This window comes from Cavia porcellus, unplaced genomic scaffold, assembly GCF_034190915.1.
Source record: "Cavia porcellus strain 051 isolate PalLab524CR breed Dunkin Hartley unplaced genomic scaffold, mCavPor4.1 scaffold_9, whole genome shotgun sequence".
Lineage (NCBI taxonomy): Eukaryota > Metazoa > Chordata > Mammalia > Rodentia > Caviidae > Cavia > Cavia porcellus.
The window spans coordinates 26,540,417-26,559,768 of NW_026947492.1; the positions used below are offsets into that span (position 1 = coordinate 26,540,417).

Sequence of the window (19,352 nt, forward strand, 5' to 3'; positions counted from 1 at the left end):
ACTGCAGGAACTGGGCGCGGGTGCCACTGCTTGCTGCAAATGAAGCCTAACCATGCTCAGTGAGGCCGATGCACAGCCGCTCTAGCACGAGCCAGGAATAGCAGCTCTGTTCTCTGGTTTGCAGCCAGGGAGCCCAAAGCCCAGAATCCCACCTGGGAAACCATCATTGCAGGGCAAATGTCATTTTCTACAACACCGACTCTTAGATCCAAAACATTTCCACTACCTGCACTGATGAGAGATGAAAGACTGTGGGAAATAAGATTTGGGGAGAAGCTTCATTTTTCTTACCACCTGACACAGAAAGAGAGGAGAAATTAGTAGCAGCTGCTATTTTGAATGGATCCTTCTCCAGAATAGTAAAAACCTTATAATCAAAGATCTGAGCTCTAAAATTGTATCCTAATTGTGACTAGGATGGAAAGCACATGAAAAGATAAAAAAAACACACCACAAAGTGTTGAGTAGCCTGCCACGGTGATTAATAGATACATATGGGAATATGAGAACCTCCTCCAGAAAATTTAGTAGAACCCACCTTATAATCTGGGGTGAAAGGGTCTTAGCAGAGACAACCTGCCTGCCCTCCTCTGTTAGCTCACATAGCACCTTTGTGTGACAGGGAGAAAGGAGCCCTCCTTGGGCTGTCACGGCCCTGAGCCCCAGAACTGAGCAGCAACAGGCAGGTGCACATGGTGGCCTTGGGCCCAGAGAGGCCGCAACTCAGGACTCTGAGTCCGAGCTGCACAGGCCCCTTTCCTACCTTGCCATCTGCTGCCCATCAAGACATTTCCACTATTTCATATAGCGAGATTATCCGTTCTCTTTTGTTTTCCACAAAATGATTCCACAATTTAAATAGAAAGGTTTAAGATGACTGTGAGAAACAGTGGCCGCTCTAGATTGCAAAACAATCCCCAAAGGACATTGCCAGAAGCATTAGCTAACTTGCAGAAGACATCTGCATAAGCAGGAAAGAGGCTTCTGACTGAGAGTGCTGGTGTGATTAAAGCTCAGCTTAGTTCCTCTTTAGTGGCTTAATTCCCATCTCAAAGGTCTGACCCAACAGGTCTGGAGAAAGGAAGAGGAGCACCTTCTTGGGTGGCCAGGCTGGCCCACTTGTTGTCTTGCTGTTTTAGAAGGCACAAATTCATCACAGAGAAACAAATCATAGAAGAGCCAAGAAGGAGAATAGATAGGCAGGGAGGAGCTGAGTCACAGAGAGGGGCAGAATGACAGACAGCCACAGAGGCACCCTTAGTGGTGACATCTGATGACAGGTCCTCTTTTCCCAGCCTGCAGCTCCCTTCTAGGAAGGAGGCCAGCATAAATTCTTCCACTCAGCAGTCCCAGATAGACCAGAAAGAAAACAAAAAGGGGATTAATCTCGGCATTGCAGGTGCCCTCAACCACTCTGCTAATACCCGCCTTCCAGAGAGGGTTTGATTTGAGGGGCCTTGCCAGGAGCTGAGATGCCCACTGCAGGTGCCTCCTCCCCACCACATTTCATTTGATTTCTATCAAGCCGCGAGTCTGATTGCCTCACTCTGGAGGCTTGGCAGCGGTACATTAACCTGCCAGATCGTGGTGAGCGACGTGGGCTGCCAGTGTGGCTATCAAAGGGCCTCTTCTGTGTTTGCTGGCTCCTGGAGAGGATGACAAAGAGCGGCAACAGAAAAAGCCTCAGCCTCATGGTGGCATTTTCTTCCCTCATAATTAACCTTCACATTGGTAAACACACAGGAAGCTTTGCAAGGAGTCTTCTGTGCCCCCATTCGTGAAGCTTCTGCACTTTGACAAAGGGCACAATTTGACCCTTTCTCTTCCGATATCATCAGTTCTGTTCTTTCCTGTGCTCCCCCATCTAGAGATGGCACTGGCCTCTTCTGTGCATGTGCTACAATGGGTTAAGAGACACACTGAGCCCAAACATACTTAGAAAGGACTCTATCAATCACCTTGGGAGTGCTGAAAGGGGAGAGTATTGCCCGTGCACATTTTAATTGAGTTTTGTAAAAAGAAATAAAGGAAAGGCTCTGTATTTGCACCCACGAGTCTGTAGTCACAGTAGAACAGCAAGAATTTGACTTTCAAAGATTTCTGGCCTCAAATTATGTACTAAAAGTAAGCTGTCTGGATAGGTCTGGTGTCATACTGTCACATCTTACCTACGGTGTACCTATTCTGAACAGATGTACTGCTCACCAGGGCCATTTTACCTGCAGCTCCGCCTAGAAGGTCTTATGATGTATACAGATGCACCGCAGATAGGATCAAAATCCTGCTGCCCTGATCCGCACATAAAAGTAAGTCCCACTTCTTGGTAACTCTATTAATACTTTTACTAATGCATTAAATGGCATTCTAATGGCTAAAGAGCAGTAAATTACCTCCCCAGATACTTTTCATTGATCTCCAGGGTGGCCTATTTATCATGCTGGCTCTGACCAATAAATGTGGGTAGATTTACACACTGAATGAGGAGGGACATCATGCTGGACATTCAAGAGCCGGGCTCTCTTTTCAGCCCTTATCCTATCAGATGCTCTTACTTAACCTTTCTCATCAGAGAGTGAAGATTCACACCCATATCCCTGAAGGGCAGAGGACTGTATGTACACAGTTGTTGGGTGAGCATGTAGCACAAGATTTTAGCCCACAAGAGGTCTATTCCCGCGATGCAAAATCAGCTGCTTCACTCTTCTCCAGCCATCGATGCGTAATGTCCTAGTCCTCCAGATGACTGTGAAATCTGTCGCATAAGGATTGCTGTTCTGTGTGAGCCCAGCACTGTGTACATCACCAGGGCTGAGCACAGAGCAGGTGATGAATAAATTTTTATTGATTATTACACATAATGCCATGTTGACTACACAATATTTTCACTAGTTATTTGCATAGCACTTATCCAAATCCACTTTGGAGGGCAGGGACCATTCAAGTACAGCACTTCTCATGCCTGCTTGAGTTTAGCCTCCAGAGTCTGTGACACAGTGAACATCCAGGGAAAATAACTGTCAGAAAGAATAGGAGGGCTGTTACCTTGCTATATTCAGTTGATATGTTTTATTCTAATTCATGGATGATCTGAGAATATTACTAAATGGTTTAGTGAATCAGCTGACTTGCTAGGCACTGGAGCAACATCTTTCTGGATGCTGGATTCTCCCACTGGGCTCCCCGGCATCACAGATTCTACAGCTGGAGTACAAGAGTTAAAGAGCAGATTTATGGTAACTACTATTAAGTCAGGTTATATGGTGGTGAAGTACTAGGTTGTTGAAACAGTCATGCTGTGACCTCTATTGTTATATTGTTATGTCCTGTTTTATCTCAATCTCCCCCTTATTGTTTTAAAAAAATTATTTAGTCATTTCTTATGTTTGTCTTAATTAAAGAAAAAATTCAAAAAAAAAGCAGATTTAAGGCTATCAGAGACACTTATAGTTGGATATTTGCTTGATGATACTGAGGGTTTGCTTGCTTATTGGGTTTTGATAATTTGCATTGCATAATTATGAGGTGTATCACTCCTAGAATTGATTTGATGTGTTGTGATTACAACAGCTTTGTTATGTGACCTGATAACTGATGGGTTCCAGTGAATTTCTCTGTATTTGTCTTCCTTCATTAACCACCAAACACACACAAACTAGATGTGAGGAAGAATGATAAGTGTGCATGGATACAGGTGACATTAGTTACCTAAAGCTCCCTGGCACTGCCTGGAGGGGCCACCAGTAGAGGGCACTGCAGAGTTCCCTCTGCTGTGGGTGGTGACACTGTGCCATTAAGAAACCTACCATTATAAATATGGCTCCTCTTTGGTCAATATTCACAAAGGATGCCACAGATTCCAGTCCTTGGGCACTGCAGAAAATCAAGAATACAGTAGAAGTTTTTGGCCTCTTTCAAAGAATGGAGCACATAATTCCATTGAGTGCCATAGCACAAGACACTGGCTGTGACACATGTTGCCTGCCATGCTGCTATGGTTTGTGTCCAGATGTTCCTCAGAGGCTCATGCAGTCATAGGGGTAGGCTTTTCAGAGGGAGCTGAAACTAGGACATAGTAATGGTTGATTCGTTGTGTCAATTTGAGAAGTTTAGAAGCTTAACTAGATGATTCAGCATCCAAGGTATAGAGGACCTGCCCTAGAGCAGCTGTTTATACCCTAGGATATAGAGATGGCCTGCATACAATATAAGGTAGGAAAAGAGGCTTGCTTTCTCCATTTTGCTCTTAATATTTTGCTGCCTTATGCCACCATGAACTTTTGTCCCTCTACCAAGCCATGCTGCTTTGGAGCCAGCTGATTATGGACTGAAACCTCCACGACCTTTGAGCTAAGTAAACCTTTTCCTCTTTAACTTTGGGTGTTGGGTATTTTATCTCAGCAGTGAGAGGAAAGTAACTAAGACAGATGCTTAATTGTAGGATATTTCCCTATAAGATACATAAATCAAACTCAGTCGAGGAAGAAAAAAAAAAAAGACACTAGACAACAATATCTGAGACAGCAGAGGAAACTGTTTCCAATTTCCAGAGTTCTGGGGACTCCTGGAGAGGCTTTCTAACTTCTTGGTGCTTAAACCAAGAAGTGAGCAAAATAAGTTCAAAAGATAGTGAGGTTTCACATTTATTAAAGGTAAGAAAAGAAACAAGCTCTGTGGATCAAGTTGGGCTAATTAAGTGAAGTACACTCTGCAGGACAAGAGGGACCACTGTGAAAGAGTGGCAGTTGTCCTCTGGGTCCCCTGACTCTGCACTGATATCAGGTCTGGGCTGTCCTGGCAAAAATCTTGCTGATTTCCCTGAAGAATTAAAGACAGCACTTTCTAGTCAGTTCCAGGTGCAGAGTTTGAGCTAATGTGTCCCAGATCTCTGTGACTGACAGGTCATGCCCACTTGGCCAGTCAGTTGGCCTCACTTTAATATCCTGCTGCAGGAAATCACAGGACCCCACTACATCTTCTCTTGAGAACATTTCTTGGGGTTACATAATATTTTGCGGCACAGCTACAGACAAGCATGCATGAGCATTTTATGAATACACCACAACACATGCTGGTGGTGGTGCCCATCCATCTGTCTGTCCATCTCATACCAACCATGGGATACATAAAGGCTGATGAATTTGGCTGAGCTTGCAGCTGTATGGCCAGCACTGCTCTGCAGTCTCAAAAGCAGTTGTCACTCGTTGCTGTATTCTGCTGAGTCCTGAAGATCTTATCTCCAGCAAAGGCCAGAGGGATCACTCATCATCCCAGGGATGAGATCCAGAAAAGCCAACTAGATAAATGATGATTAGTCACCTCGCTGTCACATTAGCCTTTACCAACCTCCGAAGTTGGATGCAAATTCTGCTTCCTCAACTAAATGATAAGCTTATGTAGAATCGAGTCCCAGTTTATTAACTTTTCTGTTCTCTCTAAGCACCGGCACAACACTACATGCAAACATCCTCTATAATCAACAGTGGTTATTACATTCTAAGTAAAGGAACCCCATCAGTTGAGAGCTCAGCCCAGAAGAGTCTCACTCTGGAATTCTCATCCAGTCTACCAAGTCCCTTGTACTTCCTTTAAGGAGCTATGTCTGGGGTGTGGGGCACAGTGGTTTGCTCCCAAAGAGAGACAGCCACAGCAGCACATAAAGAGGGCTTTGTAAAGACCAACTCCTGATATCTGGAAAGATGAGGATGAGTTAAAGCCAAGGAGTCATTACCTGCGATGATTCCAGCGTGGAGCTTCTAGGAGACCACAGTCATCCAGAGACACGTAGTAGACACCAGTGAAGTTATTAATAAATGAACTTTGCCACTGTTCGCTCATGCTGCCTGCTGATTTTGATACTATGTTGCATAATTAATCTGTCAACATTCAGTGATGGGGTATAAATATTAATAATATGATCACACAGTTAGCTGTTTCCTTTAAAATTCAGCACTGAGGAGATAAATCGCCCACTTAATCTTGCTAGATTCTGAAAAGCGGAGGAATGAGTGGCAGAGGAGGTGGGGACAGGAAGGAGAGGAGGAAGAAGTGGTGAGCTAATTGGAAATTGGAGCCTTCTTATTTTAATCTGCGCGCATGTACTTTCAGATGGATGCTGAAGGGCAGACCATGCTGAAACTAGCTTAGTTCTTTTATTCTCATGTAATGAGATAAACCTTTTCTCTCTTGTTTTTCTTTGTACTCAAGGGACAGGAGAGCTCTGGTTGCCATCTGGCATTCCTCATCTCTGAATCTGCACGAGCTTATGTAGAACTGAACCCCAGTTTATTAACTCTGCTGTCCTCCTGAGCACCAGCAGAATACTACATGTAAACAACCTAATTAATCAAGAGTGGTTACTTACATTCCAAGAAAAGCCCTCAATTCAGGAATGAACCAAGCCAACATTCCCTTTTGTTTGATGCAAGAAGGAAGGTATATGTTCTCCTGGAAAGCTGACCAACAAAATTTAGGAGACCCACAGGATAGGAGCAGCATTGAAATGCAGCTGCAATTAGGTAAACCACAGAGAGAACACATGTTGTGTCCTTACAGTTTTACATAAATTGTCCTTTTCCATTGGGCTTGCCAAGTGTTCTCTGTTTGTAGTAAACAAACAAGTCCTAGGGATCCTTGGGATGTCCAAGAAGCAGGTGAAATGTGGTCTCGGCACCATGTGCTGACCCCAGGCCATTCACACAGGACTTTTCCCCTACGTGCCACTCACTTATTGTACACTCACTTATTCAACCCCAAGCACTTCTATCATCTACTTGGTAGTCAGCATCCTATGAGGAGATATTGGACATTAAAAAGAAAAAGAAAAAAGAATCAAATGCAAATCATGACTTCAAGGAACATAAAGTTTATGTGAAAATAAAATATGAATAGCACCAATTATTATATAGATAGGAAAATTATTCATACAGCAAGAAAAATTCAGAAGCAATTTACATTCTTGTTTTTCTATGGAGCTTTATAGTCTCATTCTAGTAATTATTTTCTTGTCGCATCTTTTACTGATTTGTCCATTTTACAGTCGATTATTTCTCTAGGGTGTTAGCAACAAATAAGAATGTAGAAATGAAAATTGGCATGGAAGTTCAAGGTCAGCCAGCTGTACAAAGTCATTTCCCAGGTTAGAAAATCAAGGCCCAGGGAAATTCAGGGAGCTTTCCACAGTCACAGGCTCAGATTTTAGGAGAGGCAGGGATAGATGATACAGGTTGCCCTGCCTGTAGACTACTGTTCTGACAGAGGCTACCAATGTGACAGAAGACAAGCAAAGTCCTGGCCCCTAACCTACTAGTTATTAAAAGCGTATTTTGTGTTTCCTTAAGCTGTGAGGTACTAATAACTGTTTTGCTGTAAATAATGACTCTTCACTTGGGCCTACAGATCCCAAATAAGTAACTAACTATAGAAGAAAGCCTCACTTTCATTCTGTATCTGTCTCTCCATCACCTAGATCCTGCTCCACCCTATAGAGATGCAGATAATCATTCAGAGAGTGTCTGTGAGAAGTTTGGGAAAGCAAGTTTGCTTAGCCCCTGCATATGTGTGACCTAGCTCAGAAATCTCCAGTCATCACCCTAAATCTAAGGAAACCTTAGATTCCAGCAGTCTCCCCAAGTACTGAGGCTGCCCCAAACAGAGACAGTCCTCTCGGGGTGACTGCATTGCTCAGAATGCAGAATCAGAACTGAGGTGATCAACAGCCGCTAGGCCACCTCAGCTCACCTCAAAACGCCAGGCCTGTCTGATCCTCTTCCTCAGAACTCTGTCCCCTTTACCTCTTTGAGCTGAAGACCCTTTCCTATTTCCTTCTTCTTTTATTTTGTAACCCTACCTAATAAATTCACCTCTGCCTCATACTGGTTTTGTTTTTTCAATGCTTTTCTGTACAAGAGTGAGCAAGTCTAATCCACAGTGTAAAGTAAAGTCCTCATCTCCTTTTGGGGGAACCTCCTAAGACCCATTTAGGGACACTTCCAGTGCCAAAATGCCTTTGGATAAAAATGTAAATGAGAGAATTTTAGTTTAATATACTTTCCATCTAATTCCAATATAGAGTTAGTAACACTGAGTTACATTTAAGTTGAATGTCTCTTTAAATTCATATGTACCACCAAACACATCCTGTTGCTACTTTCTCTATAATATCCTCACAGATTCAGGGTTACACTGGCTATCTTCTGACTATTAGCATCGGAGTCCACACACAGGCTTCTGAGGAAGGGTGCCAGTGTTCCCTGACTGCTCACACTTGAACGGACAGTCTTCATGCTTTTGTGGGGAGACAGGGGAACTCCTAAGGGATTTTATCATTCTTTCTTAGGATGGGTGATATAGATAGATGGGCAGATAGAAGGATAGACAGATATGAGAGGAACAGACCTCCTAGTGGCTTTATCAAGCTGGGAATGACTTCAGGGCGGCCCAGACTTTTCTCCTGAAGCTTTAATCATGCATGTGTGGTCCTTGACTCTGGTGGAATAATAATGAAGCCCAAACGGCAGCCTGCGTGACATAAATAGGAAGCAAAGGCTGATCCTGCCATCAGCTCTCCATCACATTGTTCTGCAGAGTGCGGAAATGAAAGGGATACTTTGGATTAAAAAATCTGTCTAATGGTCTGATTAATTCATTCCAAACAAACCAAAACTGTTCAATGATTCCCTTAACCTTTTCATCCTGTTTTCATGCGAGCTTCTTCTCCCCTCCTCCTCCTGTTCCTCCACCTTCTGTACTTTAACATTCAGTAACTGCTCCTCTGATGCTGGTGTAGATCCAGTGAAGAGTGTGTGTGTGTGTGTGTGTGTGTGTGTGTGTGTGTGTGTGTCCCAGGAGAAGAGTTCAAATGCTTCTGAAATCCAAACCTGCCATCACAATGCTCATCAAATACATTATCAGCCCTTAAACAATCACTAGGGCACTCAGTAAACAATAAAAGGGATGCGCTTCTCCTGACCTTCTGCACCATGGACATGAGTCCATTTGCTTGCCACAGTTTGCAACATTAATTAGTGGTGTAGATCTCTGCCCCCCATTGCCCATAAGACACTGAGAGGGATTTGCAGCTTTAATGAATGTGAGGGTTGTGAGTAGGATCAGCAGGTGCCCACAGCAGGAGGACCCAATACAGAAGCTTTTTGATGGGGCAGTCAAGGACTTTTCACCCTAGTCCATCAACAGAGGGCTGCTTGTCTCTCTTCTAGACGTTTCTGGTAAATACCTCTTTCATGCCCCTCTACAGCTTGCTATCTGGGAAATGGCCACAATCATTGCTTGCCACTGAGAGGTTTCTGAAAGTGGATGATGAGAAAAACGTGGATTAAAAATCACTGGTCCTGTTCTGCAAATTTGTTTGTGCACAGACTCAAACATACTCAGGTAAGGTGTGAGAGGTCTCAGCTCAGAAGCAAGGAGGGCCTTTAATGCAGTGATAAGCAATGGAGGCCCCGGTGGAGAGGAAGGCTGTCAGTGTAACCAAGTGTATGCTCGACTTCACTTGGGTTCCCTCCACACTATGGCAAAAGCAGGAAGGACCAGATTGTTTCTTTTATTTATTTTTAGAAACTTTTAATAACTAGGTAACTGCAAACAGTATGTCTTATCTGGGAAACAAAAAGTATACCTAGTTTATTTATTTTACATTTATTTATTTTAAATTACAGATTACAGGGGTTTACAAAGAACAACTGGGAAAGTTACATGCACAACACAGTTGTAAACAAATATTGTGAAATATATCAACTTTATCTCTTTTTCTATATCTTCCATTTATTTATTTCTATCCCATCCCTTTTCAGAAAGAACTCGAGGCCACTGATCAGGTACTATCTATTGGTAAAACTAGAAAAATGGTTAGAAGTTATCATCAAAATAATGCCCCAGAAGGAGAGACGAAGAAACCGTGGTAGTTAATTGCCATGTCAACCTGCCTAGGCACAGAGCATCCAGGGAGCAGAGCAAACACTTGAGTGTGTATGTCTGCATATTTGCAGAGGAGTTTCTATTTGAGTCAGTAGGCTAAATAAAGCACAGAGCCCTTCAAGTAGTGAGCAGACCTCATGCAGTCAGCAGAGCATGTGAACAGGAGAAGAAGCTGCAGAAGAAAGCTTCCGTCTGATTCCCTGGCTGGACCTAGACCGTTCCTTGCCTTGAAGCATCTACAAAATCAGCTCACCCTGGTGCTCACCTTGTCAGTTTCTCAGACTAGAATCAAAGCCTCAGCTCTCCTGGTCTCCAGTTTGCCACCTATAGAAGTTGCCTTTTCAGCCTACAGATCTGTGTGACTCAACTGTATAGCTGCATAGATCTTACTGTAGTGATTGCTTCCAGAAGAACTATGACACAGCAGTTACCTAGGGGGAGTCCATACCTACCTGAGTGTGAGCCAGAGGCAACTAGGGCTTCAGAAGAGGATTAGCAAACCTTCTCAGAAGGCTGGGGGAGGGGGAAACACTTTTTTGAAATCAGAAAATAATTTTCAGGTTAAAAAAGCTTTTAAAGAATACCTAGCAACAATTTTTACACCCCAGGGACTAGAGTCATAGAATTAAAGCACAGGATTATGTTATCAGTGACCTGACTGACAGAAGTAATAAAGATACATGTGTCTTTAGTTGTGAGGTCATGACTACCTCAGTGTCCTGAACTGATGCAGAGTGTTGCCCTTTCACGCTCATTTTGATCTGGATGTAGATCCAGAAGTTGCACTGTGCCAGAGCCGGTGAATAAGATGGAGGAGAATGCATCGTGTTAGTTTTACCGGCTGCCTTTTGCTGGATGCCCACTCAGCAGCAAGCAGTATTCGCTTAATTTTAGATCAAACCTCATAAAGTTACTCATAAAAGAGGACTTCCAGAACTGCTTCAGAGAGGGGCAAGAACGAAAAGTGTTTTTGAAATGAGGGAGAAGGGGCATTGGTGGCAATGTTTCTTTCACATTTTTATTTAAACACACTGTATATTTGGATCAGCTCTTGTAGCTTATTGCTCTCTCGTGCTCTCTCTCTCTGTCTCTATCTTTCTCTCTCTCTCTCCCTTTGTCTTGTGTGTCTCTCTCTGTCCCTCTCTCCTTTTCCTAAAGGAACAAGCAGGCAGATTAATTCCATCATTCAATCCAGAGAGGGCTGCCTTGTTTAGTCTGTGGCACCTCTGTACTTATTCTTGAATCTCTGCAAATTCTTGAAGTGGAAGTTGTATTTCTCCCTCTAATCAGAACCTGGGGCTATTCTCTGAGTGTCAGTGTGACAAACTGACTCATTTGATAACAAGATGTGAATGAACAGAGGGGACAGGAATGCATGCACTGAGGTGCTGCACCGGTGTCCCCTCAGGAGCCATCGCTCACAGACGTCCCCTGTGTTACCAGGGTGACAGTGAGAGCAAGCCCCCAGAAGGTGCACCAGGCCTTGCATGGCCTCAGCACACTCACCAGCAGAGCCAAGTTAGGCCCAAGCTTCTCTGAGTTCTCACAGGTTCTCTGCCTCAGGACAAGTAAAGTGAATACTCAGCAGTGATTGAGCCCTGGCCCCTGCTGTGCTAACTCTGGAAAGGCATTTAATTATAGTAAGATATGACTTCACCTAGACATGAGATCATGGATCTGCCTTCTCTATTCTTTTTTTCTTTCCTTTCTTTTTTTTGTCATTCTTTTTAGTTGCTAGTGAGAGTCAAGAGATATAAACTATAAATGTCTTACCGAGTTCTACTTTAACTATTCAGAAGAATAAAAATTTCCTTTTGAGGAATTCTCCCATTATGGATAAGGGAAAAATGGTCTTCTCACTTCCCTATAAAAATAGGTAGTTTGAAGCAAGGACTCCAAAGGATAACTGTGTTGTTAATGTGTGTGTTTGTACACATTCACCATCTAGATCTGTGCTGTGTAAATCCCAGTCACTTTCATTACTCTCCAAACTAGCTTCTCAGAGTGCAGTCAAAACGCAATTCCTGACTTTGGATCTGGTTCTACCTCACTGTACGAACTTATAAAGATCAGCTGGCCTCTTTGGGTTTCTATTCTTTCATATTAATTTGAGAGATTTAGAAGTTTTTCCTTACAATTGTTTGCATTTCTGAAACCACTGAAGTCCCTGTCTTCCTAGGTGAGGCTGGTCAGGCAGAGGATTCAGCACTTAGTGATACATGAAAATCCATTGCTAGGCTGGTCTTATTTGTCCTCATGATATTCAGTTACAAATATTCCAAGCCAAAAGCCTTTACTCTTTCAATTTATCAATCTCTGCCTTTGGGTATCTGGAGATACCTAAAAATGAACTAATAAATGCCCTGAACACAAGACATCACATTTATTTTTATTTTATTTCCACAATTGTTTATTATATTGAAACATTGAACTCTTGGTTTTCCTAGGTGGTATTTCCTCTCCAAACTTTACTCCTAAGCAAATTAATCTCTATCAACTAATACATTTTAGAATTCTCTTTCTACCAGAGACCTCCAAAAATACAATTAAGTCATAAAGTATTCTCAGCAAACATGGAAATAGAACTGTTTCTGAGTATCTCTGGGGGATAGGTTCCAAGAACTCCCACAGATAACCAATACTAGTGGATTCTCAAACTACTTATGTAAAATGGCACAGTATTTGCATAATCTATGCACACCCTTTCATATACTTTACAGCATCTCTAGGTTACTTATAATATTTGCTACAAGGTACATGCTATGTAAATATTTACTACATTATATTGGTTAAGGAATAACCACAAGAGAAAGTCTGTGAATGTTCAATAGAGATACGATTTCTTTGTGAAAAACACTGCAAGGACGGGAGGTAGGAACTGAACCCATACCTGGGGTTTTTGTAAGCATCAACCCCCCTGGGCCTTTCTCTCTCTCTCTCTCTCTCTCTCTCTCTCTCTCTCTCTCTCTCTCTCTGTCTCTCTCATTCTGTGTCTCGGTCTCTGTCTCCCTCTCTCTCTTTAGATAGAGTCTTGCTATGTTTCCCACATTAGGCTCAAATTCGCAATCAGCCTTTCTCAGCCTGCCAGGGTACTAGAATTACAGGCATGCCACTACACCTGGTACTTAATGAATTTTCCAATTTATGACTGTCTGAATATATGAACATAGAATCCACAGAAAGAGGACCCACTAAACATTATATGCACACACACATACACATACACAGGAGAAATATAAATAATACCTCCCCAAAGCATCATTAAACCATTTTCTAATAATGTGTTCTCTTGAATGAGCTAACTTTAAGACTTTAGAATTATTAGTTTGACTTAGATTTTTAATAAATTTAGCTAAGAAAAAACCCTTAAGCCCAGTGGAAGGAAAAAAAACTGCATTAGAATAAAGTCTGAATCAATTTGATCTGAAATACTTATTCATTTAGCAACTACACTGGGAATTTTTTTAAATCAATGCTATCTTATAACTTTTAAGAAGACATTTATAACTTACAGAATTTCTAAGGATAGATTTAGCAGCTCTGATTTAATGATCAGATAGATCTGATTTAAAAACTATTATTGGCTACTAACAATCAATATAATGGAAGGTTGAATAGACAACAGGCAGAAACAGACAACAGGCAGAAACCATCTGACTGCCTGTATGTAGCAGGCTTCCCATAAAAACACCCTGTGGTCTACAGTACCCATTCAGGAAGAGCCCTATACCCAAGACTGGGTGGAAATCAGATCACAGCCTCTGCCAACAAACCAGGAAGCCAAATCATAGCCCCAGAACAATTAGCCCAACATGGCCAGGATGGGGCCTGTAATTGACTGTCATGGTTTATGTCGGGTGCCCACAGACCTCAAATGTTTGCATTGTGCATTTGACTGGTTTATTGTCTAGTGCTTGGACTGATGGTATCAGTGCTGAACCCACCTAGTGGTGGAGCCAGCATACAATGTAATGGCAAGAAGAAGGTATGACTTTCTCTCTTGCCATTTCTGCCTTGCTGTTTGAAGCTGCCATGAACTGCTGCCCCACCATGCCACCCTGCCTTGGAGCCAACTGAGTATGGACTGAAACCTCCAAAAACTGTAAGAAATAAACATTTCCTTTCCCAACTTTGAGCATCAGGTATTTTGTCTCAGTGATGAGTAAAAAGTAACTAAGACAAAATTTGGTATTGAGGCTGGGGTCGTTTGCTATGACTATACCTGACCATGTTTTTTGAGAGGCTTTGGAAATAGCTTGTGGACAGTTTAGAAAGTTGAGACATGTCACCTGGATATATAGATCTGGAGCAGCTTTGGCTGTTCTGTAGAGGAGATTCTGGTCAGAGCTCAGGAGACCAGAAGGCTGATAGAAGGCCTAATGGTAAAGACCAGGTTGGGAGGTTTCTGCTGGGAAGGACTGTACTGGTTGTTGGCCTCCCCATGATGTTTGTTATGACTTGGCAGAAAGTTTGTCTGCATTTTCCTCATATCCAGAGACTTTGCCTGAGACTGAGATTAAGGGCAATGGACTGATTTATCTGGCAAGGGAAATTTCAAGGCAGTCGAATGTTGAGGCTGTGGCATGGCTATTGTTGGGGCTTTTAGGCAGCTTTATGTTGCAAATCAAGAGCAAAGAGTCCAGCAGGACAATTTACAATGCTGTAAGTTTGGCCAAATGAAAAACATCAGGAAAGCTGTGGAAAGATAGAGCTGAGACTTTGATTGATGAGAAGAAACAGAACAATAAAAAAGATGACCTGTGGGCATCCCAGAAAGCAGTGGGTCTCCATCCTTTGCAGCCTCAAAACTGCAAAAGTGAAAGAATTTGCTCAGAGGAGAAAGCTGCAGAGCACCATGTTCCAGAATGGCAACAGAGCTCACACAAGGTTCCAAAATGGTGGTAGTCACGTGAGATTCCAAAATGGTGGCAGCCATATGAGATTTCAGAATGACAGCAACATAGAGAAGGTTTTCTTCACAATCAGGTTCACAGAGCCCAACAATCCAGGCAATTGACCCCTATAGCCAAGAGAGAAAAAAGTCTGGCTACTGCTCCAGCTGGCAGCAAACCTTGGCAGCATCCACATAGTGTTGATTTTAGGTGCAAGGAAAATGCACAAATTCCGATAGAAAGATGGCTTCCACCTCAATTGCAAAGGGGCTGGGAGGCCAAGCTGTGTGCCCCAGAGAGGGAAATTTATAAAGATATAAAGGTAAAGCCAAAGGTACAGTGGAGACCCCAAAAATTTAAAAAAGCCAAAAACATGGATCGTCCAAGGAAAGCTGCAAAAACTGAGCAGAGAGGGCTTAATAGAAAAGCTGTGGAAGCTAAAATCCCTAAAAGTGCCATGGGAGTTGAATCACCCAAGCCTTTTGGAGCTTGCAATCAGATTGCTTCAAATGCTGAGCATAAAACTCTAGGACTTGTGTACCTTGCTGGATGTTGGACTTGCTTTGTTTCCAATGCTTTATATTCCCCTGTTTATAGCTTTTGGAATGGTAATGTTTATCTTGTGCCTTTGCGTATCAAAAATGTTTAACCTTGTTTCATTTATACAGGGGGTTACAATTAAGACTTTGCAATAGATTGTGGAGGAGACTTGGGACTTGGACTTTTCAGCAATGCTGAAACTGTTAGGACTTTGGTAACTCTTGGAGATGGACTAAAATGTTTTGTATAAAGGATGTGCATGGGTCCTGGGGGCCATGGGTGGAATGTCATGGTTTATGTCAGTGGCCCCAGGCCTTATGCATTTGCATTGTGCATTTGTGATTGGTTTATTGTCTAGTGCTTGAACTGATGGTGTCAGTGCTGAACCTGCCTAGGGGTGGAACCAGCATACAATGATATGGCAGAAAAAAATGTGTGTCTTTCTCTCATGCCATTTCTGCTTTGCTGTTTGCAGCCGCCATGAATTGCAGCTCCACCATGCCAGCCTGCTTTGGAGCCAACTGAGTATGGACTGAAACCTCCAAAAGCTATAAGAAATAAACCTTTCCTTTCCCAACTTTGGGCATCAGATATTTTGTCTCAGTGATGAGTACAAACTAAGATACTGACAGCATCCCTCATTTTGTTCCAACTTATAACTTAGGGACCAGCCAGAGAGACCCATACACACACTCCATCAGGTAGAGTCCCACTTCCAGGGAGCTCTCACACACCCTCCCCATGGCAACAACCTCTGAGCAGGGCACTAAATCTCTGTTAAAATGCAAGTGAAGGCCACTGACATCCTAGCCCCAGCAGGATCTAAAGAGACACTAGTTTTTCATTTGGCTGTTTATTTCCACAATGATACGTCTTTTTAATGTTGTTTTCTTTCTGTATGTTATAATATATCCTCATTTATGCTGAAAATTTCTTATAGGAAGCAGAAAGAAGCCAGTTTAGTCCCAATGACACTTTCACAAGTAATAATGATGCTGCTGATGTCACAATGGCTACCACCACAGTGGACAGCTCACTGTGACTCAATGTGATGAATGGTACTTGGCGTGGGGTTGCACATTTGTACTTCAGAATGCACCTTGGGGACAGGCTTATTAGCTCTATTTGACACTGTTGAATTTGGAGACCAAGTGCTCCCTCAGGCTCCTCAGCTTGTCAGCAGCTGTCACAGTGCTCCTAATAGCTCACTGCTTCTAGGCCCACACTCTGTGCCCATGTGCACGTGCACCAAATTAATGAGGTGTGCTGGAAAATGAGGGGAAATTGCATAAAAGTTTCTTTAAAGTAACAGCAAATAAACCTATTTTTCATTTTTAAAAAAAAGGCAAAGCTGGACATACTAGTGCACGCCTTTTAATCCCAATACTCTTAGGAAGCTGAGGCAGGAGGACGGCAAGTTGAGCCCAGCCTGGGAAATTTTAGCAACTTAGCCAGTTCCTGACTCAAAACAAGAAAGGGCTTGCAATGGAGTTCCCTGTAAGACTTTGGTTCAAATTCCAGTACTGTAAAAAGGAAAAAGAAATCCAGATAGAATGTCGTATTTGCTGCTAAATGGTACAAGGCTCACTATTGTGGGACCAAATATCAGACACCCACAGTTTAATGGATGGGAGGTTTGACTGGCTCAAGGTTTTGGAAGAATCGGTCTCTGGTAGACTGGCACCTAGAAAGGAACATCACAGTAGAAAGGTGTGACAGAACACAGCTGCTTATTCCTACAGACAGAACAGAGCGAGGTATTATGGTTTGTTCAGATGCCCCCCTCCAAGAAACCATGCAATCATGGATGTGGCTGAGTCTGACATTTGTGATTGGTTCATTGTCTAGCACTGGGATTGGTGATGTGAGTGCTACACCCACCCAGGGGCGGAGCCAGCATGTAGTGTAAGGGCAGAAAGAAGGCATTCTCTCTCTTGCCTAGTTTGCACTTTGCTGTTTGGGGTGGCCATGAATGGCTGCCCCCACACATGCCATCCTGCCTTGTAGACAGCTGAGTATGGACTAAAACCCTCAAGAACTGTAAGAAATAAACCTTCCTTTGCATCACTTTGGTTATCAGGTATTTTGTCTCAATAACATGAGAAAACTACCTAAGACACCAGGGCACAGCACCCAGCAGAGACTGCAGGCCTGGACTCCTCCTAGAGAGTCATCAGTGTGAGTCCACACTAAAAGGCTAAGGAAGCCATCCCAAGAGATGGCAGAAATTAAAAATGTCCACACATATCCCAGAGGGGAGCTTTTCAAATGCAGGGAAACTTCCTCTTTCTTCCTTTTCTATTTCATCTGAACTACAAGTCTATTGGAGGGTACCACCCATAACTGGGGCAGGTCTTCCTCTCAGTTTGCTCTCCTGAATGCAGTCACCTCTAGATATACACAGGTATACACAGAACTATGCTAGGTGTATCAGAATCAAGTTGATAATCATGATTAATAGTCACATAAATATATGACACCTACCGAAATTATCTACAGAACAGAAAAAAATTTAAATGATCTAAAATAGTTTTTTTACAATTTTCTAGCATCTCCACCTCTGGTAGTGCAACAGAATTACATAGGAGTTTAAAGACAGGCACATACATAGGAGAATTTAATCTTCTCCCTACGATTCTTTCAGAAAAGCTCCAGAGATTAATTTAATCTTAAAAACAACTCCCTAAATTCAGAGATATCAGTATAAGCATGAGCACCTAGATCTAATTTTTTTTCCCAAATAGATAAGTGAGCATACAAATGATGCAACAAATTGATCAGCTGGTATTGATAAAATGCATTTTATCCAAGGAGTGTGGCTTGTCCAACTGCACAGGGGTAGAGGTGGCATGCATTTCTACCTCCTGGGGAGCTGGAGTCTGGCGGCAGTTTCTGCTCATGTGAGCAGTGAGAAAAGATGCAAACACTGGAAAAAAACAGCAAGGGTTCTCTTTGCCCACACCACATTCTCCTTCGCCCCAGTTCACACTGCTTGTCTCTAGCTGTTCACCTTACAGACCAGAAGGGCTCTAGGAGTATTCTCTTTATTAGATTTTTCTGGCTTTGAACACTTTCACTATGTGGTTATTGTGAAAGGGAACAGAAATGAAAATTGTCATTAATGAAAGTAAATACTGTTCATTACTTCAGCTGTAACTAATCTAAAACCTAAAATGACTTCATAATTAAAGTGCTAGCCAAAATTAGACATTAGAGTAAAATAATTAATTTAAAATTGCACACAATTGTACAAATCTAAGGTAATAACTGAAATGAAAAGAAACAGGGAAAGATATTAACATTGCAGATATCTTTGGGATAACTCAAATAAAATAAGCAATTTCCTGTCACTTCGAAGGAAAATGAATAGCTTTGATTCTGACATCTGGCATTTCCCAGCGTGATTCCCTTTACTTTTTCTTGCTCACCTGGCAGGTAAAGATAATAACATTTACCTTTTGGGCTTCTCAGGAATATTAATACTTTATAAGGACTTGGAGATGACAATGATAAGACACATTAGGCAGCAATGATTATAGTATGGATTTAAGTCACTATAACTTATAGACTTGGAAGGTAGTTTTTAAAAATCAAGCCATCAGAGGTGTACATAGTAGGTGCTTAAGCAGTGTCTGATGAAGTGAATACATTTCATATCTTACAGATAAAGGATATTCATCTGTCATTCCTTGAAATTAATGACCCACCACTGGAATTACACAGATAGAGCCTGCCTTAGATACTTTTCTCTCATTGCTGAGACAAAATACTCAACACCCAAAGTTAAACTAGGAAAGGTTTATTTGGCTCATAGTTTGTGGATATTTCAGACCATAACTAGCTAGCTCCAAGGCAGGGTGGCATGGTGAGCAGCAATAGTTCAAGGGGCAGAAGACAGCAAAAGTAGCAAAAACATTAAAAAAAAAAGGAAGAACAAGCTTTTTTTCCTTCCTTATATTGTGCACAGGACCTAGTGTGGGTCCTTTA

The 19,352-nt window shown here is 42.3% G+C and overlaps 1 protein-coding gene across 6 annotated transcripts in view; it reads right to left on the bottom strand.

Moving 5' to 3' along the window:
* The window catches only part of Opcml (opioid binding protein/cell adhesion molecule like), a 1,064,190-nt gene that overhangs the window by 326,034 nt on the left and 718,804 nt on the right, over window positions 1-19,352 (bottom strand). Inside the window, exon 1 of one of the 6 annotated variants that reach the window (XM_063256113.1) lies at window positions 5,729-5,874. The exons of the other annotated variants lie outside the window; for them this stretch is intronic. Coding sequence (XP_063112183.1) covers window positions 5,729-5,835 — 107 coding nt within the window. The 5' untranslated portion in view covers window positions 5,836-5,874. Of the gene's footprint in view, window positions 1-5,728; window positions 5,875-19,352 lie in introns of those variants that run through there. 6 annotated transcript variants of the gene reach the window in all.